Here is a 27,888-nt window from a genome sequence, read left to right as displayed (position 1 = left end):
CGTGCTCCACCCTCGCTCCGGCGCAAACAACCGGCGGCGGCGGCAGCTGCAGCAAATGCGCAGGCGCAGGTCGCGTATTCGCCCATCACCCGCTGGAGATGATCGGCGCCGGCTTCGTGGGCGGCATTTTACTGGGTTTGATCAGCGGGGCAGCTCTCGGTATCTCCTCCGCTGGGGACGGCCTGCTGGGAGGTGCGGCTTTCCGCAGGAGCGACGACCTCTCGCCGTATAGCCCGGGCCCACCGTTGGCCGGGTGGGACGAGTACCGGGAATATGGGCCTCTGCCCCGCAGGGTGCGGGGAGCTGGTGGCCCGCCTGACTGGGACTGCGCCGCCGCCGCCGACTGGTGGATGACCTCGGGCCCCGTGCGGCTGGAATTGAACGATAACTGCCGGCAGCTGCTGCTGGGGTTCGCCCGGAGCGGCTCGGCTCTCATCTGCTGCGTGGCGAGGAACGCGCGGCCGGTGCGCATCTGTGAGGAATGCACCTTCCAGTTTCGTAATTTGTGGGAGGCGTTCGCTAACATCTCAGTACGTGCCTTGGGAGCAAGTGTTTCATCGTCTCAAAGTTATACCGAGTCTCTCTCAGTTCCTGTTCTTTCCTCCCAGTTGCATGTGTTGAACCACATTCACTGTTGTATGTTAGTTTGTGCTGTCTTGTTCACAATGCTTAAAGTGGACTGGACTGTGTTAGCCCAGCTTGGCTGCACTTCAGCTCCCACCTACCCCAACCCCAGTCCTGATGTGGAACCTTTTCACTCAAGATGCAGATATTCTTTGCCACTGAAGATAAGCACGAGGTGGTAAACATGGTAATCAGTACGTTGATGACATGATTCACAAAGATTAAGTTTGAGGCCTGTATGCACAGCAACAACCCAGTAAACAGTGTTTGCATTGGCTTTAAGAGGGAAACAGTTATGACTGAACCTGCATCTTGGTCATATTGAGGAAGGATTGGCTGCTGTAATTTTCATCCATGCCTTTGTTTCCTCTAAACTCGACTATTCCAATGCTCTCCTAGTCAGCTTTTCATTCTCCTCCCCCCGCCCATAAAGTTGAACTGACCCAAAACTCTACTGCCTGTGTATCCTGTCACTTAAGTCCTGTTCACCCATCACCCCTGTGCTCGTGACATACGATGACTCAGTCTGACACTGCCTTGTTTTTTAAATTCTCACCCTTGTTTTCAAAGCCCTCCATGGCCTTGCCCTACCCTTTCTCTAACTTTTCCAGCCCTACCACCATCTGAGAGATCTCTGCTTTTCCAATGCTGGTGCCTTGTGCATTGTTGATTTTAATCGCTCCACCTTTGGTGACCTTGTCTTCAACTGCCTCCCTCCCTTTGGAATTCCCTTCTTAAACCTGACTGCCTCTCCTTTAAGATGCTATTTAAAACCCACCTCTTTGACCAATCTTTTGGTCACTTGTGCTAATTTCTCCTTACATGGTTGACTGCCATATTTTGTTTGGTAATGCAGCTGTGAAGGATCTTGGAATGTTTTATTCAATTAAAGGTGCTATCTAAATGCATGGTGCTGTTGAAGTAGCACGGCATGTCAACTGATTAAAAATCTGTTGATGTTGAGTACTCAGACTTCCATAAGATATTTGATAAAGTTTGACATAAAAAATCTAATTAAATTTGCAACTGTAGTGATTCAGGACCATATCTGGGTACTGGTAAGAATTTAGCTGAAGGGTAGAAAAAATAGGTACTAATCAGAGGGGTATTGTGGTGCTGGGGGAAGTACTGAGTCAGGTACTCCAGAGCTCATTTTGGGTCGCTGGTGTTTTTAATTTATATCAGTGGCTTAGATCAAATTTGATGTGAATCATTTGTATTTGCACTTGATAGAAAATTAGGAGGGATCAAAGCAGGTAGCCCAAATCTGGAGGTGAATGTTAGGTGAAATTTATTGCAGGCTAGTGTAAGCAACAACTTGCATTATATAATAGTGTCTTCAGCATTGTAAAGTGTCCAAAGACACTTCACAGGAGCTCCATCAAACAAAATTTGACGCCGAGTCACGTGAAATATTAAGATACAGTGGATGATCAAAAGCTTGGTCAGAGGTAGGTTTTAAGGAACATCTCAAAGGAGAAGAGGGAATTAGAGAGGGAAAGTACTGCTTGAAGGAAAGAAATAACAGGCCACATACAGAAGAATAGAAACCCAATCGTAAAGAGTTTTTATAGTCAATAGTGTGTAATCAGTGTAGGTAAATGTGACAGCCAGTCTGCACAAAATGTCCCACAAGTAATGGTGAAAGTATAGAGACCTGAGTGTTTCAGGCTGGAAAGGATTTTAGAGGTAAATAAAGTACTATGAAATAAATTAACCTGGAGTACTGCTTTAAATTGGTGGATTAAAATGTTGAAAGTTAAATCGCCTAACTTAATGCAAGATTTCATGTTACACAGTAACTTAAACTTATGTTTTGTTTTATTTTGGAATTACAGAATCTCACATAGTGAATTCATGTTCCATTTCAGGTGCAGAAAGAATAGAAAATAGTGTTTCCTGAATGTAGGTGTGACCAGGAGAGAGTGTGATGGCTTTCTCTCTCTCTCCTTAGATTTTGTTTTCTGTTTTCCTCTGTGTTAACCCCTTTGAAAAGAAATTTAAAGGAGAAAAATGAATGCTTAAGAAATCTTGCATTGCAGTAATTAACAAATGAGATCTGTGTCACAAACAGAAAATGCTGGAAAAACTCAGCAGGCCTGACAGCATCTGTGGAGAGAGAGTTAATGTTTCGAGTCCGTATGACTCGATCTGACACTGTATTGATGAATCACAATCTAGGATGCATTTTGGTTTTAGATAGTTATATATCTGCCAATTTTTCTGCTTACAGTGGATGCCAATATAGAGCATAGTTGCTGATATTGTTTATTGTGATTGACCACACTACTTGAATATTGAGTAATTTTATAACTGGTGTTTGCAGGACTGAGAATTTATGTACATATTTCTCTATGCTGTGCCTTTTCAGTAAAAGCTGGCTATTATCCTAGTAAGGGACTTTCATAATTATTGCTGTTATGTTCAGGGCATATTGATGCACTGAAGTTCTGTATTGCAAGGGGGTCTGAAGTAGGCTCTATTTCTCCACACACATCACAATTTCAATATTTTCTGCCTTGTTATGGCCCTGCTAAATAGAGGCAAGGGAAGAGTAGGTTAATGGGGCCTGTCAGCAGCATGTATTGTTATGAAATCTTGTGGCTTTTGTCATCCAAACCTCTTCAAAATGTGCTACAGTTTTGTAAGGCTACAAAGCTAAGTAACATATTCATTAACATTTCAATAAACTCCAGTGATTTACACTCGGGCAATTATCTATATGTTAAGGAGAGTCTGATCTTCGGAATACTTGTGGGCCTTGTGGGAATTATTTATCAGCTGCTAAATCAGTCTCCATTATTAATTTTTGCATCACTTTTTGCTTATAGTATGTAAAATTGATCTTTAAAAATCAAAAAATGGTGGAAAAACTAGCAGGTCTGAGAGCATCTGGAGAGAGAAAAACAAAGTTAATGTTTTGAGTCTGTATAACCCTTCTTCAGAACTCTGAAGAAGAGTCATACGGACTAAATGTTAACTCTGTTTCTCTCTCCAGAGTTAACATTTAGTCCGTATGACACTTCTTCAGAGTTCCGAAGAAGGGTTATACAGACTCGAAACATTAACTTTGTTTTTCTCTCTCCAGATGCTCTCAGATCTGAGTTTTTCCAGCATTTTCTGTTTTTGTTTCAGATTTCCAGCATCCGCAGTATTTTGCTTTTATCTTTAAAAATCAACATTTGCTGTTAATAAATCCCTAGTTTAATTGCTGTCAATTACTCCTTGAATTAGTTTAGTGAGCCAGAATCCATTTCAGAAGTGGGCATGCTGAGAATTGATGGAATATCTGCTGCACTTGGTGGCGTGCTTGCCTCTGAGTCCCAAGGTTCCTGGTTCCAGTACCACTCCAGGGCTTTGAGTGAAACAATCAGCGCTGACACTTTAGTGCAGTACTGAGGGAGTGCTGGAGATGCCGTCTTTTGGTTGAAACGTTAAACCAGAGGTATCACCTGCCTGTTCGGTGGATATAAAAGAACCCATGAACCTATTTCAAAGAAGAGCTGGGGAGTTTTCCTGGTGTCTTGGCCAATATTTATTGGTCAATCAGCATTACAAAAAAGAGATTATTTTGCCATTATCTCATTATTTGTGGGAGCTCGCTTATATTGGCACTTGCGTTTTCAACATTACAATAGCGACTGCAATTCAAAGTACTTTTTAGGCTGTAAAACAATTTGACACATCCCCGGTGGTGGTGAAAAATGCAAAACCTTTGTTTTCCTTTTTCATATTTCCTCTCTGTTTTGTATAAAGTCCATCCCTAAACATTTCTACTCCTCAAGCAGCTTTGCTTTGCTATAGCGAGTGGATTTGAGTTAAAGAAAGTCACCATTTTTGCACATTCTTTTCAGATGTTTACCTAGTTTAATTATAGACTTGTTAGGATTACTTGTTGAGTTATAGTTTATTGAAATAATCTTGATGAATTGCCAAAATGCTTCCTGTAGACAGTAAGTAAAGGCTGTTCAAAAGGATGTGAACAGTCACTTCACGAACTACTAATGCTATCTAAATTGACAGTTTTGAATATGCATGACATAATGACCCATATTTTGCAGTAGTCGTGACAGTGAAATTGTCAGTGTTTGCTGTCCTTATTCCTCTAAAACTGACAACACCTTTAGGGGTGCATATGAATCTAGGTCTCCCCACAAAGTGAACTGTTGAAGTAAAATAACAAAAAGTGCTGGAAAAACTTGGCAGGTCTGGCAGCATTTGTGGAGAGAAAACAGAGTTAACGTTTTGAGCCCAATATGGCTCTCTTTCGGAACTGCAACCCCTGGGGTGTAGATACTGAGTTCAGAGGCAGGAATACTGATCAAGCAAACTGCTCTATCTTGGCTGGTGCGGAGCTTCTTCAATGTTGCAACTTCACCCATACAGAAGAGTAGTGAGCTTTTCACCACACTTCTGACTTTGAGATTTGTAGATGGTGGAGAGGATTTGTTAGGTCAGGAGGTGAGCCACTTGATGCAGAGTATTCAGCCTCTGCCCTGCTCTTGTAACCACAATGTTGACATAGCTGGCCCAGCTAAGCTTCTAATCAGTGCTGATCACCTAAAGCTGTTGATGTGGTGTCATTCTCCTCTTCCACTGCCACTCCTCCATTTTCCTGTTCAGTGAAATGGCCTCAGTTGGTTCACTTGTAGCCAGAGCATCTCCAGTGGACGATTCTTTTTCTGCGCCATTATCACCAAAGTTCTTAATGGTCTCTGTTTACAAGCAGCCCCTTGGTGCGTCGTCCAAATATATGGGGCCTGTTTTCACACACTTGCTGACAACACCAAACTCTATCTGTCTACAAGCCATCTCAGTCCCTTCTCTACTTCTGCATTGTCAAACAGCTTGATTGACATCTAACTTTAAATGAGTTTCAATTTGCTCTAATTAAATATTGGAGTGACCGAAACCATCATCTCTGGCAGCCGCCTTTCCTTTTATTTCCATCCTTCTCTCAGGGTGAATCAGATTGGTGCCCAATTCAACCCTGAACTAAGCTTTTGACTCTATATCATCCCTGTCACAAAGACCGTCTATTTCCACCTCCATCACCCACCTCGGCCAAGCTACTGCTGAAACCCTTATCCATGCCTTTTTCACTTTCAGACGAGACTATTCCAATGTTCTCCTGTCTAGCCCCCAGGAATCCATCCTCTATAAACATCAGCTCATCCCAAAGCTGCTGCCTGTATTCAACTCTGCACCAGTCCCACTGAGCTATTGTCCGCATCCTCTCTGACCTATGTTGGTTCTAATTTAAAATGCTTATCCCTTCCTTACCTTGCCCCTCTACATCTCTGTAACCTCCTGCCCTTCACACTTCCACCACCCCTTCCCCAAGAACAAGGACTCTGCATTCCTCCAATCCTGGCCTCTTGTAAAACTCCCCATCCTTTGTCCCAACATTGATTGCTATACCTCCACTGCCCAGGAATTCCACCCTAAACCTTTCCAATATCTTCAACTTCTTTAGTACCCTCCTTAAAATCCACCTCTTTAACAAAGCTTTTGGTTGGACCTCCTCATATCTTTTTTTTGACAGTCGATTTTTTTTTTGTCTTGGTTACACATCTTTGAAGTTCCTTGGAGCATTTTCTATGTTAAAGGCCCTACAGTCTTTTGTATTGTTGATGAGATCTGAGAGAGAAAATCTGGGCATTTTCTTGTTGGAGATGGCAATAACCTGGTACTTATGTGGTACAATTGTTACTTTTCACTTCTGAACCCATGTCTGGATGTTATCCAGGCTTTGTTGCAAAGTGGCTTCATTATCAGAGGAATTATGAATGGAGCCAGACATAGGAATTGTCAGTCTCATTCCTGAACTTTATGATGAAAGGATGGTCATTGATGAAGCAGTGAAGATGCTTGGACTGAGAGCTCTCCTGAGGAGCTCCTTCACTGATGTGGAGCGTTAAATACTGGCCTCTGACCAATCCAAACACCTTCCTATGTCAAGATGACTCCAGCTACTGATTTCCCTGCCCCAATCCCATTCACAATTTTGTTTGAGATTTTTTGGTGCTGTATTCGGTGAGTACAGCCTTACTGTCAAGGGCAGGCTATAGATTAAAGCAAAATACTGCGGATGCTGGAAATCCGAAATAAAATTCTGGAAAAACTCAGGTCTGACACCATCTGTGGAGAGAGAAACAAGTTCATGTTTCAAGTTCAATGCTGGTTAGGCCACAACTGGAGTACTGTGTGCAGTTCTGGTCACCACGTATTGCACTGGAGAGGGTGCAGAGGAGATTTACCAGGATGCTGCATGGGCTGGAGGGTCTGAGCTATGAGGAAAGATTGGATAGGCTGGGGTTGTTTTCCTTGGAGCATCAAAGGTTGAGAGGGGACCTGATTAGAGGTATATAAGATTGAGGGGCATAGGGTGGATAGAAAGGCACTTTTTCCATTAGTGGGGTGGGGGGGTCAATAACCAGGAAGCATAGATTTAAGATAAGAGGTAGAAGGATAAGAGGGGAATTGAAGAGAAATTTTTTCAGAGGGTGGTGGGAGCCTGGAACACTCTGCCTGAAAGGGTGGTTGAGTCAGAACTCTCGTAACATTTAAGAACTAGGTATTTACTTGCGTTGCCATAGCCTCCAGGGCTATGAGCCAAGTGCTGGAAAATGGGAATGGGTAGTCGGATCTTTGTTGACCACTGCAGACATGATGGGCCGAATGGCCGCCTCCTGTGCTGTAAATGTCTGAGTCTGAGTGTCTGTATGACCCTTCTGCAGAGCTCTGTTGTGTTTCTCTCCACATATGCTGTCAGACCTGCTGAGTTTTTGCAGCATTTTCTGTTTTTATTGCAGGCTATAGATTCTTTGTCACTTTGAAAATGATTGCTGAAAGCACGTGGATTTTATATAACTCCAATTTCTTTATGAAGTTGCTACCAACAACAGTCCTGACTTTGGCAGTGCTTAAGACACTTAAGACAGTGTTAAAGGTGCTATGTAAATGCAAGTTGTTGTAAAGTCAACTAGATGGCACTGCTGAGATTCAAAAAGTCACCTAAAGAGGGGCCTTGATACCCCTTTTATTATCTTTTTATGGCGGTGGGTTCACTCGTTTAGCAATGGTACAATTGTCGAACTGCTTGTAGTTATAAGCAGTGTGAATTGTAAAGCGCCAGGATGCACCGACAATATGGGCAGTTCTGATGTAAGGTCATTGACATTAACTTTCTCTCCACAGATGCTGCCGGACCTGAGTATTTCCATAATTTTTTTTTGGATTTCTAGCATCTGCAGGAGTTTGCTTTTGCTCAGACAATATGGGCAGTTCTTCACTATAAATAATGTAACTGTCCCATTTCACAAGGACAGGAAGTCAAGCTTGAGGTTTTGCAGAGCACTCTGAATTGGGTAATATATCTCCACGTGATATACATTTAGCAACAACCGTAAACTGCATGACCAGTGGAAGTATGCAGTTTTAGTCAGGAAGTATGCAGTTTCAGTCAGGAAGCTGCTTAGGAAGCCACTTCAGGATTACATGTATTGCAATAATAACAGTAAGCACATTTGCACTTTCTGCATTGTGGACAAGTCATCTATTGTCTGCTGGTGGTTTTGGAATTTTTTGTATTTTCACAAACAAATACAGACTCATTCTAGACTGCTTTTAATGTTACTATGTCCTGCTGCACGTTAAGTGAAGAATTCCTGTCTGCCTACAGTACGGTTTTAATACTTGTGTTACGATACCTAAATAAGCTTTGCCTTGTATTTATCTCATTATGTGCATGACTTGCTATCTATTCTGTTGCTGCTGAACCTTTTTGTTAATATTTTTGTCTTGCCCTTTACAGGAAAGTTCAGGGAACGTCAGTTGTTCAAAGCAACTTTTGAGATCAGACCGTTTGCAAATAGTCCTGAACATGTATAACTACCTGCAAACAATTTGGACTGACTCCATGTGTGATGGTATGTTTGCTCACTTTGTATTAAGCCATACAAGATTGTTGGTTTGTTTTGAAATTATTTGAATTGATAACCTATTCAAAATTTTAATTTATCACTATTTGTGCTTCTTTATGTTATTTGAAGGATGTGGATTGAGATGCTTGTTTCCAATTTTTTTTTGACTGGGCTATCTACCCATGTATTTGCTACATTTCCAAAATGTGATAACACTCTCGCCTCAAAAGATTGGGAGCAGGTCAGGGTAGGGTTTAAATGGGAGCCAGAAGTGCCAGTCACAAATGTTGTTTGTTTATTAACAGTGAATCTTGCTTTCAAGCCCCAATATAACCCATTGCACTTGAACCAGACAAATTATAGTTATATAAATAATTACATAAAAAAACAAGCTGACCTTTTTGATTTTTCACATTTAAATGCTTTTCTATTGCTCCCTTTAATGTTAAACTTGGCTAAACTATTTTGGCTTATACTCATCTATGATTCCAACCTTACTAATTATTTGCTGTTTGCACAGTCATCTCTTGTCCTGGAAGATGGACTAATTTTACATGCTAATAACAATATCTGTAAGACCCGGATATGCTGGTGAATGATGGAGTTTGCTGATTTGGTATGCTCCTTGAATTGGCGAGGTGTCAACCTTCTGAACCTCTGTCACATTTGAACATCTTTGCTTGGATGGTAGGGGTGAGATTTGGGCATAAAAACAAAAAGCTAAAAGCTACTGCGGATGCTGGAAATCCAAAACAAAAACAGAATTACCTGGAAAAACTCAGCAGGTCTGGCAGCATCGGTGGAGAAGAAATCAGTTGACGTTTCGAGTCCTCACGACCCTCTGCCGAAGGGTCGTGAGGACTCGAAACGTCAACTGATTTCTTCTCCACCGATGCTGCCAGACCTGCTGAGTTTTTCCAGGTAATTCTGTTTTTTTGTGAGATTTGGGCAGCCATTTCTGTCTGTTTTGTTTTGGTGTTTTTCCAGCATGCTTGAGTTGAGTTGGTTTACTTTTTTGTAAGAAGGGGCAATAGTCTTTCACTGACCTTATTTTGGATGGTCCATCCAGCAAAGATCAGTCATGTTTGCTTCAAACTTTTTAATGGTGTAATTTATGAATCCTTGATATCACGTTGGTGTATAACATCACATTTTGTTTTGGAGAGCTGCAGTTGAAGATGGTGCAGTCTTTTTGGGCATCACTAAGCAGAGCCACACATACAGTTCACTTTACCAAACCTCGCTACCTGGCAGAAGTTCTTTCGTGTGTTTTAAGGAAGTGACAATTATATAATAATCCAGTGAGAAACAGTTAGTTTTGGGAGGTAGAATTTGTAAGTTTTCAAGTTCTGGAGCTGGTTCAGAAACAATGAGGTTTTGACTCACTAATTGATGCCCTGGACTGTATTTGCCTTTTGATTTTCTAAGCATTTGCTGCCCATCCTTAATTGCTTGCTAGGTCATTTCAAAAGGCAGTTAAGAGTCAACCGCATTGCTGTGGCAGATTTCCTTCCTAAAGGGCATTTGTACATTTGTGAACCAGGTGGGTCTTTACAACAATTGATAGTTTCGTGGTCACCATTACTGAGACTAGCTTTATATTCCAGATTTATTAACTGAATTCAAATTCTACCAGCTGACACCATGGTAGAATTTGAATTCATGTTCCCAGGTCAACAGCCTGGGTCTCTGGATTACTAGTCCAGCAACATTACCACTATGCCACCATCTCCCTTATATGTACATCAGATTACTTAGGGCCATTTGGTTCAACCAGTGTATACCAGTGTTTATGCTCCTCTTGAGCCTCCTCCCGTCTTTCCTCATCTAAATCTATTATTACAACCCTCTATTTCATTTTTCCTCAAATGCATGTTCCGTTTCCAATTAAATGCATCTATGCTATTCACTTCACCCAGTCCGTGTAGCGAGTTCCACATTCTCGACACTTTTTGCATAAGGAAGTATCATCTGAATTCCCTATTGGATTTCTTGGTGATTCTTATATTGATGGCCTCTAGCTATGCACTTCTCCAAGAGGAAACATTCTTTTTGTATCCATTCTAACAAAACTTTTCATAATTTTAAAGACCTCAGTTAGTTCACCCATCAGTCTTCCCTTTTCAAGAAAAAATTGATCCAACCTGTTAATTCTTTCCTGATATGTAAACCCACACATTTCTAGTTGTAAATCTTCTTCGTACCCTCTCCAGTGCCTGTATATCATTTTTATAATATGGCAACCAGAACTGCATGCAGACCTCTTAAATGAGGTCTAACCAAGGTTCAGTGCTGATTTAGCATAGCTTCTTTACTTTTCAATTCTATATCTCTAGAAATAAAACCTAGTGCTTAGTTTGCTTTTTAATGGGCCTGTTAACCTTTGTGATTGGTGTAAGTGCACTCAGAGATGCCTTTGTTCCACAAGCCCACCTAGACTTGCACCTTCCAAGTAATAAGCGACCCCAACCCCTGTCCCCAACCTATTCTTCCTACCAAAATGTACTGCCTCACTTAAGATTTAAAGGACTAATCTTCACAAACATCAGGTCCTCTAGTTGTAGTATAGGGTATGGTCCTACAGTTGTCTTCCTGGTTAATTGTAGAAAACGTTTAGCTGCATATAGTGATACTTATGTCCTGGCCAGAATAGAGATGATTGGGAAATTGTCCTGTTAATTCCCCTGGAGACTGTACTGCTCTAAGTGATTGGGATTGATTTTATGCACATAATTGGAAAGGTTTCTCTGGCTGGCTTGTTGTTGTATAGTATGTAACTTTACAAGTGGATGAGAATTACTTCTGTGGCACATGCAAAGTTTGAGTATTTTTACATTTATATTCCAACAGCCAATGTACTGATGGCATTAAGGTTGATATATATTATAAATCTTTTTCACAACTTTTTTTTACCAGCACATGAAAGCCAATCATTTTGTCTGCCTTTAAGCTGAGGTTTCTTAAAGGAACTTTGCAAACAAAGTTGTTAGTGCAGTGCTTTCAGGGCACAGTGTTTTCTTTTGTTCAAATAAGTACCACAGCAATTCTGAAGAGGAATGTCCCACTATTAGCCATAGGCCGAATAGCCAGGTCTTCCTTGGTGTTGGCTGAAGGCAAAATGTCAGGGAGGCCAGTGTGGTCTTACAAGTTACCCTTGGTCATTCCAATAAATGAAACAGTTTTTAGATTGTGGCTGGATAGCCTCGTGGGCTTATTACATCCACAGCAATCTTTGCATAATCTAAGATTCTGGGATCTTGGTAGCTGATATCCAGTTAAAGATAATTGTGACTCGGAGTTTGTAACCAAGAACCCTTATCCTGTATTTTTAAATTTTCATGTGTTTCAACATGTGTTCTCTCTTTATGAAAGTTGAATTGAAATCCTGCCACCGCAGCCTGGGAATTTAAATTCAGTTAATTAAATAAATCTGGAATATAAAGCTGGTGTCTTTAATGGTAAATTACTGGATTGTCGTAAAATTCCATCTGGTTCACTTTAGGGACGGAGATCTGTAGTTGCCCTACATGTGACTCCAGACTTGGAACAATGTGGTTGACTGCCCTCTGAGATGAACATGACACAACTGTGATATAACTCCAGTCTTGTGTAGCAGATTGATATAACTATATTAATAACACCAGATGAACCACCCAACATTGACTTAGGCAACAGACATGGCAAATGCACACCCAGCTCATTGGACCCAGCAAAGACCACCTCACTAACATCTGGGAACTTAGTGCTAAAATTGGGAGAGCTGTCTCACAACATTCGTGGAGCAACAGCCTGATGTAGTCATTCTCACAGAATCATACCTTTCATCCAACATCACAGCCTCCTTCCATCAACATCCCCAAGCATGTCCTGTCTGACTGTCAAGACACAACAGCCAAAGGTGATGGCAGACAGTAAGGAGTACTTATTATTAGACATCACAAGATCTGAAGTCAAAGGCATCAGGCATCAGGTCAAATGGGGAAAGGAAATCTGCTGATTACCACCTACCACCCTCCCTTACATGATGCATTAAACTTCCCCAAGTTGAACACTACTTTAAGAAGCACAGAGGGTGGGTAGCAAGTGCACAGAATGTACTCTGGGGAACTTCACCAAGAATGACTTGCAAGCAATGCTACTGACCAAATTGCTTGAGCCTGGGCTGATTTATCTGTTAGACTGGATCTGCAACAGGTGGGTAAGAGAATCATCGGGAAAAAACCTACTCTTCCTCATTCTCACCCAGCTACCTGTCATAGGTATATCTGCTATGACTGTATTGGTATCAGTGTCCGCTGCACAGTTCCAGTGGAAACAAAATCCTATCTTCACACTGAACTTTCCATCGTGTTGTGTGGCACTACCACTCTGCTAAGTAGGGTAGATCAGAATAGATCTAACAGTGCAAACTGGGCATCCGTGAGGCACTGTGGACCATCAGCAACAGCAGAATTGTATTCCACCACAATCTATAACCTCATGCTTAGCATATCCCTCAGTTTACCATTACCACGAAGCCAAAGGCTAATCTGGTTCAATAATGAGTATAGAAAAGCATGTTAGGAGCAGCACTAGGTGTACCTAAAAATGAGGTGCCAATCTGGTGAAGCAACAACACCTGCACACTAAACAATAGAAGCAGCATGCTATAGATGGAGCAAACCAATGGATCAGAATGGAGTGATGCAGCTCTGCCTTATCCAGTTGTAAATGGTGGTGGACAATTAAACAACCAGAGAGGAGGAGGTTCCATGGATATCCCCATCTTCAGAATGGCAGAGCTCAGCACATCAGTGCAAAAGATGAGACTAAAGCATTTCCTGTCATCTTCAGCCAGAAGTACCGAGTGGATGGTCCATCTTGTCCCCCTTCTGAGGCCCTCGCCAGCATAGATGCCAGTCAATTTGATTCACTCCACATGATATCAAGAAACAACTAAAGGCACTGGATAAAATAAAGACCTGCTCGTAAACAGTGTCCTGGCTGTAGTACTGAACACTTGTGCTCCAGAACTAGCTGCATCCCTAGCCAAGTTGATCCAATACAGCCGCAGCACTGGAATCTGCCTGACAAATGGAAAATTGCCTAGGTATGTCCTGTCCGGAAAAACAGGACAATTTCAACCCGACCAATTAACGTGCCCCATCTGTCTAATGTCAGTCATCAGCAAAGTGATGAAGGGGGTTGTTGACTGTGCTATCAAAGTGCACTTACACAGCAATAACCTCACCAATGCTCAGTTTGTGTACTGCCAAGACCGCATGGCTCCAGATCTCATTAAAGCCTTGGTTCAAAAATGTAACAGAGCTGAATTCCAGATGTGAGGGGAGAGTGACTACCCTTGACATCAGGGCAACATTTGACCAGGTATACCATCAAGGGGCCTTGGTAAAACCAAAATCAATAGGAATTGGGGCAAAACTCTCCAGTGACTGAAATCATACCAGCAGTCAAAGGAAGATGGTGGTTGTTGCTGGAGGTCAATCATCTCAGCCCCTGGACATCGCTGCAGGAGTTCCTCAGGGTAGTGTCCTAGGTCCAACCATCTTCAGCTGCTGCTTCAATGACTTTCTCTTCATCATAAGGTTAGAAGTGGGAATTCTTGATTGTACTGTTTAAGCCTTGGATAATAACATGCATCAAGACTTGGGCGATGTTCAGGGCTTGAACTGATAAGTGGCAAGGAACATTCATGCCACACAAGTGCCAGATAATCGCCATCTCCAACAAGAGTGTCTTCCTTGACCATCAATGACATTACCATTGTCAAAACCCCCATCAACATCTTTGGTTGTCACCATTGGACCAATGAAATTACTGGTCAATCTCATAAATACCATGGCTACAAGAACAGGTCAGAGTCTGGGTTTTTTGTGGCAGGTGATTTACCTGATTAACCCCACTTACATGGTACAAGTCGGGAGTGTAATTTATATTGCTCCATTTTCACCGCTGGGTCAAAATCCTGGAATGCCCTCCCTAAAGCACTGTCGGTTTACCCTCATCAAATGGACTGCAGCTTACCCATCACCACCTTGAGGGCAATAAATGCAGGTGGCGTTAGTGAAGCTCACATCCAGTGAATGAATAATGGGAAAAAAAATCTGGTTGCATACGCTAATTACTTTAGTTTAACTTTCATATTGGAGGGTGGTCAAATTGTTCCTAAAGTTGAAGAAAGCTTTGATTTGGGAATATTTTACAGCCTGGGCATTGCTTTATCATTTAACTTTTTCTCGTGTTTTTTGAATGTGCTGTAAATATTGAATGTTTGAAATATTTTCTGCAATTCTAATCTAGGTACAGCAGTGCTCAGTTGTACCTTTATATACTAACCTGATGTCTCTCTTTCCCTTCAACAGCCTGTTTAAATGGTAATAAAACAGAACCATCAATGGACACTGTAAACTTTATGAAGATGCTGAATGATTCCCTGAATTGTTTTGACCATTACTCTTCGGTAACTTGCATATCAATCACACTTTGCTTGTGTCAATAGAGCTTGCAAATGAAAAGAATGGATCAGCAATCCTGTTTTGCAATAAATCCACAAGCTTTCTAAACAAAAATCAATAAAAGATTTTGGGGGCCCTGTGTCACTAACTCACCTCATAATAACAATCAGCTTAACTACTCACATTCTTAGGCCAAGATTTTGCATTTAGTATGTAGACATTTCAACAGCCATAGATCTGCGTTTTTTTCTTCAGCAGCCTGCTCTTCCATTGCATTTCCAAACCTATTCTTCCGCACCCCCACTGTGATGTATATGCATTTATTAGAGACATTGTGTGTCACTGTAGAACGTTAGCTGCTTGTTAAGAGTTCTGTTTTTCTACTGCCAAGATTGGACCATAGATCACAAGTTTGTGGCAAACTGAGGTGTAAGAAGAAATGGTGGTAATGCCTGTGAAAGTAAGGAAAAGTGAAAGTACAGCATCCAGTGAAGTTGTCGAAAGAAAAATATTTCTAAATTTGCAATAAAGCAACAATATCTATTTTCCTATTCCAGAAAATAAAATTAGACAGCTAAGGATGTTCTTTTTTTTTATATTTGGTATTTAAATTTGTGAGATTATGTACATTTTAATAGAACAGCTTTTAGAAAATACTTGTGCTGTTTGTATCGATGCCAAAAGCAACCCATGTCATTAAAAGTCCATTTTATGCAGTAGAATGAAGCGGAGGTTGGCACTAAAGTATTCAAGGCGTTAATTGTAATATATCTCCCAGCGTGCAGGTGAGGGTGATCTTCTTTGGGAAAAACATTCAGAATAGGATTTCTTATTACTTACAGAAATAAAGGAAACAAAATGACCCAAAATGGGCACCAATGCAATTGGAAGCCATTGATTTAATTGGCTTGTTGAATAACACAAATATCTTTAGTGTGACGCCTGAAAGAAATGGGTCACTTAAATTGTAGAAAAAATGCAACCCAAGGACTGTTAGAAATAGTAGCATTACCCAAGATAATTATGGGTGAGGTAGGCAACTTAATTCGGCCACAGAGAGAGAACCTGACATCCCATCCCCCCCAGTTGTAGCATCCAGTTGTTTTCTTGATGATCCTTAAGGTTTTTGTCTCTACTATTTTATCTGGTTGTTTATTCTACACAAGGGGTCAATATATATATCTTTTTGAGGGATCTTGAGATTTTTTGGGGTTCCTTTTTTATTCTCATTAGTTGGGATATTAGAAAATGCAAAATGGCTGCATGTTTGTCTCCAACACAGTCACTACACCGAAAGTAATTCACCAAACGTGAGACACATAAATGCATAAGTTAAATGCAAGTCTTCCTCATGAAATAATACATCAGTATTAAATTATCTAATAAACAATGTTCATATCAATAGCATCCACTACAGTTTTCCCCATACAATAGCACCTGAACTTATGCAGCCTTAAGCTAGAGATTCCACATTCATTTGCAAGGAATTCATTAGCTCAGTAACTTCAAGTTTTTCTGGCTCCCAGTTGGCTGAGTATTCTTTTGTTGATGGATATAAAACTGTTCTCTCTCCTCCGCAGATTCTCCTCACAATTGCAGCCACCACATCCCATACCCCTCGCCACTCCCCATCATGGCCTCTTGGCCTCTTCCCCAGCCCTGGGCCCCAAATCACAGCTCTTTCCCCCACATTGAGGTGTGGGTGCCTGCAGGAATACTCACGGGGTGGTCGGCCCCTGAGCCTTGGTTATCTGCATCCAGCGCCTAGTGCACTCTCTCTGTGCACTTGCATAACCAGATGAACAGGCAGTAGTTGTACCATCTGCCCAGTCAGCCTAGAACAAAGGAGTAAGTTGGGCAGACTGTCCCCTTCGCAGCCTCTGTTCCCAACAGCACCACTCACCCCTCAGCCTCTCCTTTGTTACAGCTAGAAACACAGGAGAGAAACAGCTTTACATTGGAAGAGCAGCTCCTCACGAAGTCTGTCACTTTTGTGTGTGGAGGCAACTTTCTTCTTCTTGGCTGCCCCGGGATTGAATTTTCAGGGCATTTTGGGGTTTCGAGGGAAATTTCACCTGTCGCCCCATGTATTTTGAACACAGATCACTGTGTAAGAAATTTCTTTTTATCAGTCTGAAATGACTTTAATCATTTAGACCTGCTGAAAGCTTGTTCAGTCTTTTCCATTCTTTGCCTTTGCACGTTTAAGTTTTTCTTCGTCTTTTCAGCACTTTAATGTTGCATTAAAGTTCATGTCATTGTTTGACTCACTTACATATTTTGTGCAGCCCTCTAATTTCTAGACCATGTCTTCTAATCCCACTACCCTCCTTGTCTGATATTTCTAAATTTAACTGTTTTGCCTTGAGTTTTTGAATCCAGGTCATTTTATGTAAATTAGGAACAGTAGCGGTCCCTGGACCAAGAGCTGTGGCATCTCACTCAGTATTCCTGCTCTCCCGCTACTCCTTTCTGATATTCCCCTAACAAATACTCAGTTTTCTGCCCTTCAATCCATTGATTTATTTAATGTTTTCCCTGAGTTCCCACAGCTAGGTTTAATTAATGGCCTTTCATGTGGAAATTTGTCAGACTTTTGGATGTTCAGGTTCATCAAGTCATGAGGGGAGATCCTTTGGCTTCATGGTAGCATTACCACCTCTGGTATCAAAGTACAAGGTTCAAACCCTGCTCCAGATGGCTCTGGCTCTGAATTCTGGATTGACATCTACTGGGATACTTGCATTTGGTGGGTGAGGATGGCTGTCTCATCACCAAATTGGTTGTGGGAGCTCATAAAACCCTCCAGATGTATGTGACTAGCCACCCTATTGGCAGCTGTAAAGATAGTAATGACTGTGGAAGATGTGGGCTGTCATGGATTGTTGAACTATTAAGCAGCCTACAAATTCTTCCATTGCTTCAAGCTATTATGCAATGGAAGAGCATGAAAATACTAGAACAACAACAGGGTCATGGGGATTACCACAGTCCATTTGGGTTGTCACTATTTAAAAGAGCCAAAGAGATTAATCAGCAGGACCGTCCCCTTTGGAATCCATGCCTATTTCTATTGATGAGGTTACTGATATACAGATTATCTTCAGGTTCCATCTTGATAATTACTTCTATTGTTTTACGTAGAATGGACTAAGATTAATGGGTCTGTAGCTCTCCCATATTTGTTTTCACCATTCTTCAATATATGCAATATCTATTTTCTCACTCTTAATTGTCTTTGTCCTCCCTAGTTTCATCACTCTGGGCTAAGTACAATTAAAAGGTGGTGGTGTAGTCTGAAGATATAGAAGCATATAAAATAGGAACAGGAGTAGGTCATTTGGCCCTTCGAGCCTGCTCCACCATTAAATATGATCATGGTTGATCCTCTATCTCAACGCTGTACTCCTGTGCTCTCCCCATACCCCTTGACATCTTTAGAGTCCAGAAATCTATTTCCCCCTTAAATATATTCAATGACTTGGCCTCCACAACCTTCTGTGATAGGGAATTCCATAGGCTCACCACCCTCTGAGTGAAGTAGTTTCTCCTCATCTCAGTCCTAAATGGTCTACCCTGTATCCTGAGACTGACTGACTGCTTGTTCTAGACCCCCAGCCAGAGGAAATATCATCCCTACATCCAGTCTGTCCATCCCCATCAGAATTTTGTTTCAATGAGATCTCCCCTCGTTCTTCTAAACTCCACTGAATGCAGGCCTAGTCAGTCCAATCTCTCATATGACAATCCTGCCATCCCAGGAATCAGCCTGATGAGCGTTTGCTGCACTCCCTCTATGGCAAATATATCCTTTTTTAGGTAAGGAGACCAGAACTCCGCACACTACTCTAGGTGTGGTCTCACCAAAGCCCTGTACAGCTGCATTAAGACATCCTTGCTCCTGTACTCGAGCCCTTTCGCAATGAAGGCCAACGTACCATTTGCCACCTTAACTGCTCGCTGCACCTGCATACTTGCTTTCAGTGATTGGTGTACAAGGACACCCACATGTATATCAACATTTCCCAATCTATCACCATTTAAATAATACTCTGCCATTCTGTATTTTCTACCAAAATGGATAACTTCACACTTATCCTTGTTATACTGCACCTGCCATGCATTTTCCCACTCACTCAACCTGCCTAAATCACTGAGAAGCCTCTTAACACCCTCCTCATTGCTCACATTCCCACCAAATTTCATGTCGTCAGCAAACTTTGAAATATTACATTTGGTTCCCTCATGCAAATCATTGAAATATATATATATATATATATAGTGAATAGCTGGGACCCAAGCACTGATCCCTGTGGTAACCCCACAAGTCACTGCCTGCCACTCCAAAAAAGACCCATTTATTCCTACTCTGTTTCCTGCCTGTTAACCAATTCTCAATCCGTGCCAATATATTACCCCCAATCCCATGTACTTTAATTTTACACAATAACCTCTTATGTGGGATTTTATCAAAATCCAAATACATCACATCCACTGGTTCTCCCTCATCTATTCTGCTAGTTACATTTCCCTTTCATAAATCCATGCTGACTTTGTCTAATCCTGTTGATATTTTCTAAGTGCTCTGTTAGCATTTTCCCTGTAATTTGCTATTTTCTCCCTCCTTTTTTAAATAGTGGGGTTACATTCGCCACCCTCCAATCTGCCGGGACTGTTACATAATTTTCGAAGATGACAACCACTATTTCCACCTCCTTTAGTACCCTGGGATAGAGATTATCAGGCCCTAGGGATTTATCAGCTTTCAGTTCCATTAATTCTCCAGCACAGGTGGTTTTAGTAATACTAATTTCCTTCAATCTTCCTTCTCACTAGACCCTTGGAAGTTTTTTGTTGTGACAGAACTATTATATCTATTATAAATTCTCCTGTTTCAGACTGTAAGGGACTTACATTTGTCTTCACTTTTTTTGGCATCACTATTCCTAATTGCCCTTCAGAGGGCATTTAAAAATCAACCAGTGCTATGGTTGAATCACTCACAACTGGAGTCAGGTAAGGATGGCAGGTTTTTACGACAATCAGCAATGATTTTAATTCCAGATTTTTATTGAATTCGAATGTCACAATCTGCCATGGTGGAATTCGAACCCTGCCACACAGAACATTACCCTGGGTCTCTGGAATACTAGTCACTATGCCACTGTCTCCCCACACTTCTAGAAGCTTTCACAGTCTGCTTTTATGTTCCTTGCAAGTTTATTCTCATACTCTATTTATCCCCTCTTAATCAATCTCTTGGTCCTCCTTTTGCTGAATTCTAAACTGCTCCCAACCCTTAGGCTTGCTACTTTTTATAGCAACTTTATATGACTCCTCTTTGGTCTAATACTATCCTAAATTTCTTTAGTTAGCCATGGTCATTTTGAGAGGCTGGTTAACTTGTCTAGGATTTCTATAAGTTATTTGTAGTGAAGTAATCGATAATGTCTGGAATATCTTTTATTTAGGGAGGACTTAGTACTGTTTCAGGCAGGAGAAAACTTTTTCCATATATGTCATCAGTTTACCATATTCCCTGGTGCATTTCGAATAAAGCTGAATTCCATTTGTTGATGAGAACCTGCCTGGTCTTTGCAACTTAAGGTTTCTGCTTCCACCACCCGTGTTAGAAATCTGTCCCACATACTTAATAGCTTTTTAGTTAGCAAGTTCTTCTTACATTTTCTATTTCCTATTCTTAATCTGTTAATGTGGCCCCTTGTGCTTAAATTCTGTAAACAGCAGAAAAGCTTACCTGGACCTAATTTGTGCAAATTGTAAACACTTTTAACATATCTCCCCTCAGTCTTCTCTTTACAAGAGAGAAAAAAATCCATGGTAGTCAATCTTTGCTTATGTCATTCTGGGATCTTGGAATTCTGTTGTTCCCCTAGTAACTGATTATGAAATGAAGTAATGAAATAATGAGGCCAAAACTACACTCAGTACTCCAGGCACATTGGGTCAAGAAGCACCTGTGTATTATATCTACTAACCTCCAAAGCATTTGTGTTTTCGCAGTAATACAAAAGTAAAATAATGCAGATGCTGGAAATGATTAAGCCAGGGAGTATCTGGAGAGAAACAGCATTAACATTTTGGATCAAGATAACTTTTATCAGAACTGAAGGAAGATAGAGATAAATGTAATGCACCTTACAATTCTATATTTCTTCAGTTCTGATGAAAGGTCATCTTGACCTGAAACATGAACGCTGTTTCTCTCCACAAACCCTGTCTGACCTAAGCATTTCCAGCATTCTTTTGCATTTATTTGAGTTTTCACAGTTTAAGTTGAGTGAAATATCCTACTAAAATAACTTTTCTGTTCTTCCTTACCCTTTTCATAGAACTAATTGTCATCCACCTTATTCCAATCAAGTGGTCAGTAGCATACTTCTAATATAACAGTTTATTTGTTCCCTCTCACTTTTCCCAAAGTCTTCATATTCTTTATCTAATGTTCATGTGAACCCATACTTCATTGCTTTACTACCTTTTACCCCTGTGATCTGTCTCGTGCAATCCTGTTTTCTTGAGTGTATATGTGTGATAACTTGGTGGGCTAACCTGTTGTGCTACAAAGCGTGACTTTCGTTTTTGTTTTGTAGAACCGCCCTGATCATGGCAACCGTTCTGATCTTTGCAATAAATGTAAAGCTTCTTACAATAATTTAACTGACTGGTACAACAAAATGGCAGATAAGCAGAACCTGTGTATAGACATCGTTGATGCAGTAAGTACATTGAAAACCATGCAATACCCATCCCCTCAGCAGTGCTGTCAAAACTCAGTAGTAATCTAATTCTAAACCTGTTTTGATGCCAGGGCCATTAAGTATGTTTGGTTCTTGGTCTAGAGCTGTTTTTCAGCAAGTTAGAACTAGCTGAACAGATGTCAACATGTGCTAAATTGTTAAAACAAACACATAACCAGGGCTGTATATAGAGCTTGAAATTAAAAAGGCAGAGGGAAGGTTCAAGTGAGGGGAAATTTATATATCTAAAGAGAAAGGTCAAGGCTGCAGATCAATGTCGCGATTGAGTAAAGATGAGCAGAGTGTGACACCAAGTTTAACTACCAATGAATAAGGCCAAATCAGGAAAAAAATGGTAAGTTAAAATTAAAGCACTTACCTGAAGGCGCAATGCATTCATACCAAGATAGCATAAATAGAGATAAATATATTTGCTTCTGTAGTTGCTATTAGATCATAGTTTCATGGCAAACAAGGTTGGGAACTAAATTTTCCAGAGTACTTGATCTTTTGAAAATATAGACAAGATAGAAAATAGGTGGGATGGCCCTGGTAAACAAGGATGATATAAGGTCAGCAGTGAAGAAGAATCTTGGTTCAAAGAGCAGGAAGTAGAATCAGTAAGGGTGGAGATGAGAAATAAAAATTAGAAAACACTGATGGGAGTAGCTCATAGGCTTCCTAATAGTAACTATACTGTTGGACAGAATTTTAATCAAGAAACAAGAGACGCTAGTAATAAATGGAAGGACATTAATCTTCATATAGACTTGTCAAATCAAATTGGCCAAAGTAGTTTGGAGAACAAGTTCATGTCAAGCACTCAAGGCAGTTTCTTAAAGCTAGAGTAAACTACACAGGGGTCTCAAGCTTGTTCTGCCATTAAATGAGATCATGGCAGATCTTCGACATCAACTCCACTTTCCTTATCCCCATATCCCTTGATTCCCTTAGCTGACAGATATTTGGACTCTCTTCAGTATACTCAGCAACTGATCATCCACAACCCCCTGAGTGAAGAAACAGCTCCTCATCTCAGTGCAAAATGGCTGATGTCTTATCTTGAAATTATTCCCCTTAGTTCTAGGCTCTCCAACTAGAGGAAAGAGTCTCTCTCCATCTACCCTTTCAAACTCCCTCAGAATTTTATGTGTTTCAATGAGATTATCACTCATTCTTCTAAACTTGAGAGTATAGTCCCATTCTACGCAATCTTTCCTCAGGACAGCCCTCTGATTTCAGTATTCAATCCAGTGAACCTTCGTTGCATCCTCTCTAAGGCAAGTCTATCCTACCTTAGTTAGAGACACTAAATTGTACACTATATTCCAAGTGTGGTCTTATCACAGCTCAGTACAGTTGCAGCTCAGCTTCTATATTCTTGTGCCCCAACCCCCTTACAATAAAGGTCAACATACTATTTGTCTTCCTAATGTGCTGTTGCCCATATCGAGTGTGGTCCTTTAGTTCCAGCATCCTTTGGTCAAAATGTTTGTTTGCCAGCTTGAATGCACCATCCTATCTGTTCTGCTTTAAAGTCCAGCTCTCACAAGAAGTTTACTTTGTATCAGCTTTAGAAAGTTCTAAGAACCTTCTAAAAGGAACATGTATCATACTCTCTAAAGGTCTCAGTTAATTGAGGCATTCAGACCTGTGGGTTAAAGGTTTTATACCTAGAACAGTTCTAAAGGAGTGTTACATGCTATTAAATTTGTTCTTGGGGTGTTCTTGGCATATTGGCAATAGTGCATTTATTGCTTGCCCCTAGTTACTTTAATTATTATGTGACTTACTAGGCCAGTTCAGTGGGCATTTAAGAGTCAACAAAATAGTGCAAGACTAGTCCTGTGAATTGGACTGGATAAGAGTTGCAATTTCCCTTCAAAGGACATTAACCAGATACTCATGCTCTATAAGCTTCCATTTCTTCTGCTCAGGGTGAAGGAAGCTGCTGAGGTAGAAGATGATAGGTTTCCATGACAACCAGGCAGCTTTTTATATTCTGTATCTGCTAATCTATATTGTTAGATGTTGCAGTCCTTTGGATAAGACTTTAAACCAAGATCCTGTCTGCCTATTCTGGAGATTCAGATGAGCATTAAAAACTCATCACATTGTGCAATGAAGAGTTGAGAGTTCACCCTAGTGTTTAGAACAACATTCCTCCTCAATAGTTGCCAAAAAAGCCAGACTAGCTAGTAAGGTTTCTCATTGCTATTTGTGCGGATACATGGGGGTGGTGGTGCATGGGGATTGCGTTACTATCTTCTAACCTGTGTCACATTTATTTACATTAGAAATCATTGTACTTCAAAAATGATTATTTGTATCTGTGGAATCTTTTGAGTCATTTTGACTCAATAATGAGACATTTTATATATTTAATTATTAATAACTTGAAAAACTACTCATCATCATTACCCATTTCATTATTTACAAAATTTTTTAGGCACAATAGTTTTACCTCATATATGTTCTTTTGTATTTGATGCTTTCAGATGAACTTGACGCGGCAGCTGTGGAGCAAAACCTATAACTGCACTATGCGCTGCAGTGACACTGTTCCAGTCATTGCAGTGTCAACATTTCTTCTTTTCCTACCTGTCATCTTCTACCTCAGCAGCTTTCTTCACTCTGAGCAGAAGAAATGGAAGCTTATAGAGCGTGAGTACCATTAGATCAATAAATGAGACACTTTGATAGTTAACAGCAGATGCTAAATGCTACCAAATGTTTCCTTTAACTAGAATATTTGACTCAGTTGAATTCACAGAAACATTGGGCTGCATTTTGCATGCTCCTGCAGGGCGTGTTTTTGGGTTGGGTTGGGGGGCAACGTAAAATTTGGTGGGGTGCTGAAATCGGCAGCCTGTCCACCATATTTAAATAGGTAATCAAGGGTCAATTAGACTTGTTATCAAGTCAATTCACCCTGATAATACTTTGCCCATTCCATAAAATGTTTGGCATGGGCAGCCCGATTTTTAAAAAATGGTCTCTTCAAGGGGCAGGAAGGAATAGGGGTGGGCATTGGTATTCTATCTTCAGGGGCTGTCTTTGCCAATCGGGGGGGTGGGCTCCTAAGATAGAACCCCTCCCTTTCTTCCTACCAGCCCACAGCCTTAATCCCAAACCCTCGCTGCCCAAGACCCTGAATTAACCTGTTTCTGGGGATGCATGGGCCACCTTCCTTCCTCCTCCTGCAGTCCCGGCTGTGCCCACTAACATGGCCTTGGCGCTGCTGGGACTGATGGCCAATCAGATTGGCCAGCAGCTCCTGATGTCGGGGCTTCCTGAGGGGCGGAAGTCCCACTCTGCCCCTGTTCAGCCCACCCATAGCATGAGTTGAGGAAGCTCCTTTCCAAATTCTCAATGTGTTATCAGAAAGGTGCCGTCAGTTATATCATTCCTAAGGCTGAGGTTAAAAACCTCAGTGACTGACTTTGGCAAAATTATAATGTGAATGAGGGGGTGCTGTTGCTCCTGTGGAGCAGGGAGCCCCCTTTTGAGGCAACAACACAGTTAGTGATAAATGTAATTGTGGCAGGTGTTCGTCATTCTGTCATTCACAGCTCCTTTAGACATTTTTTTTGTTTCTTTAATTGTCTCATTATCACTCCCTTTGGCCCTGCACCTCCATGTTTCGAGTCCATGTGGCCCTTTTTAGCTCTGAAGAGCTAACTCTGTCTCTCTACCAGACCTGAGTTTTTCCAGCGTTTTCTGTTTTTATTTCAGATTTCCAGCATCTGCAGTATTTGGCTTTTATCTCTCTCCACGAATGCTGCCTGGCTTGCTATATTTCCAGCATTTTCTGTTTCTATTACAATGATAAATGTAAATGGCGGCCACCATCAGATGGCACCCTTCGTTGGTGCTGCAGGCACATTGCTGGCAGACCTTCCTCAGCTGGGAAACTCAGGCAGCCAGATGTTGCTGCCAATAACACGAAATCTACTCTAGTATAAATAGCAGATTGCACAACAACAATATCCCAGCGTTTGACCTGCATGTTGATTTAGCCTTTGATGAGACAGAGTACCAAAAATGAGAAGTGTCCAGTTCTCCACTACCACTATCTCTAACAGAGCACAAAGTCACCCGGATAAGGCCAGACCTTTTTGTTAGTTGTGCTGTTGTCAGCATATAAAATCCTGAGGAGACTTGATTAAGCAGGCAGTGAGATGCTGCTTTCCCTGGTTAGAAAATCTAGAGCTGGGATCCTAGCGTCAGGATGGGAAGTTGGCCATTTAGGAGTGAGATGAAAGGGAATTTCTTCACTCAAAGAGCAGTGAACGTTTGGAATTCTCTACCCCAGAGCACTGTGGATACTCGGTAGTTGAGTATATTCAAAGCTGAGATTGATTTTTGGGCAGTAAAAGAATCAGATGGGAAAGTGGAGTTGAGGTAAATGATCAGCTATGATCTTATTGATGACAGAACAGGCTGAAGGGGCCACGTAGCCTGAATGCTACACTAATTTTTCTTTTTATATTCATTTGTAGCTAAACGCTTGAAGTCTTGCAGCAGTGCAGCACTCGTTGAAGACAGATCTTCCTGAACTTCTGCCAATATATTTTTAAAAAATTGACCAGGATCATCATGTGGTGCAGAGATAAAAAGATGAGGAAATGATCTAGCATTAAGAATGTGATTTTTGCACAATGCATCTTTACACCTTGTAATTTAAACACCTACCAGTGTTAAAGAAATTGTCTACTGAAAATTTGCACATTGGAAATATGTTCAGATCATTTTTTATGTTTGTACTTGGATCTTGTCTATACAAGATAGTATTTATGCAAGTGAGCAGCTTCAGATTGAATTCAAGCCAGATCAAGACTGCTGAAACTATTCACTTTTCTAGCTCATTATTGGCAATTTTTGTTTTTTGTCTCTGCCAGAGATTTAATTCTGCTATTAAGGAAAAAAAATCACGCTTGAACCTGGTTTTGTTGAACTGCCCCAAGTTTGGGTAGATCCCAACTTCTTCAGATTTAATATTCAGCTCTAAGGTTTACATGTTAAGACAAAAAGTGATTGCATTGCTTTTGAAACTGTAAACTATTTGGATTTTTTCTGTTGACCAATTGGTAACTTAGAATGGAGCTTTCTGAGTCACAGCTGAATTAAAGCATACTGGATGTTTTCCCAGGAAAGATGCCTCTTTCCCTGGTTTGATGCTGCCTTTATATTTTAACCCTGCTGATTTTAAATGATGCACTAATTTATCAAAATGTGGTAGTACTGTAGTTGCCTGTAAGACACCTTTTTCTAATTCAGCAACTAGTTTGCTGATTTTTTTTATTTACACATTGTAATTTGACAGTATACAGCAATTTGGCATTTAAGGATGTAAATAACGTGGTAAAGGTAGATTCAGAAAATTTCTTTCAATGGAAATTCATACAGGTTAAGAGCACATTTCGCATTTGCAACAAGATATCTTTCACACGCACTGATAAATCTATGCCATGGATATCCAGGTAGTGATCTCGTAAAAGAAAGTCCCTGAGATATTTCAAGAAACAGTTGAATGCTGTGATTGTGGAGGTTGGAGGATTTCTATGGAAGACATAGTGTAGATCTTTCAAACGGTTTGCCTCATCTATTTACTTTGTGTTCTTGCAATAAGTGCTTGTCTGAAAATTAAAGTTGTAAAATAGATCTATTGTGAGCTTACATTGAGGACCCATTAAGTTTTTGTTTGTTTACTATATTTGTGGTTTTTGGATCACTTTTTTTGGCGAAAATGAAGCATTCCATTTACTTATGTTCACCTAATGACTAGTTGGTGTGTCATTTTCTTCCCTGATATTTAAGTAACCCTCATCATGTAACTTTTTGTTCTTTTGGTTAAAGCTTATGGATTGAAGCAACCAAAATATGTTACACTTTCGATTAAAGCATTTGGGTAATGTCATCTAAGTTTGTTTTTTTTATTCTGAATCTTTCATTTTTCTGTGATTGCTAAATGCACAGAAGTGTGTCTGATGTTTCAAATAGGGTTATGTTCACAAAACCAACCATGGTGTTTAAATGAAAAAACAAGTGCAGGGAATGCTGGTGAAATTGGTATTTCCTGTCAGATTCTCATCTGCCGTTGTGTTCATTTCTAACATTCTT

General features: G+C 40.8%; 1 protein-coding gene across 1 annotated transcript; it reads left to right on the top strand.

Annotated features, from left to right (window-relative positions):
• On the top strand, positions 1-27,685 carry ostm1 (osteoclastogenesis associated transmembrane protein 1). Its single transcript, XM_078542531.1, has 6 exons — positions 1-530; positions 8,441-8,555; positions 14,912-15,009; positions 21,619-21,744; positions 24,264-24,429; positions 26,268-27,685. The coding sequence occupies exons 1-6, from the start codon at positions 99-101 to the stop codon at positions 26,321-26,323; spliced, it is 993 nt and encodes a 330-aa protein (XP_078398657.1). The 5' UTR covers positions 1-98; the 3' UTR covers positions 26,324-27,685.
• The last annotated feature ends 203 nt before the right edge of the window (positions 27,686-27,888 follow it).

The sequence above is a fragment of the Cetorhinus maximus genome, chromosome 5 (assembly GCF_964194155.1).
Source record: "Cetorhinus maximus chromosome 5, sCetMax3.hap1.1, whole genome shotgun sequence".
Classification (NCBI taxonomy): Eukaryota; Metazoa; Chordata; class Chondrichthyes; order Lamniformes; family Cetorhinidae; genus Cetorhinus; species Cetorhinus maximus.
Note: the sequence above shows the minus strand (reverse complement) of the source record. Positions and strands in the feature narration are given on the sequence as shown.

What these genes read in the sequence shown, in the direction of transcription:
- ostm1 (XM_078542531.1), top strand. Translation starts at nt 99, where the DNA reads ATGATCGGCGCCGGCTTCGTGGGCGGCATTTTACTGGGTTTGATCAGC. An exon ending in GTTTTGACCATTACTCTTCG is followed by an intron (nt 15,010 to 21,618) that starts GTAACTTGCATA and finishes TTTGTTTTGTAG; the next exon opens with AACCGCCCTGATCATGGCAA. An exon ending in GTATAGACATCGTTGATGCA is followed by an intron (nt 21,745 to 24,263) that starts GTAAGTACATTG and finishes TGATGCTTTCAG; the next exon opens with ATGAACTTGACGCGGCAGCT.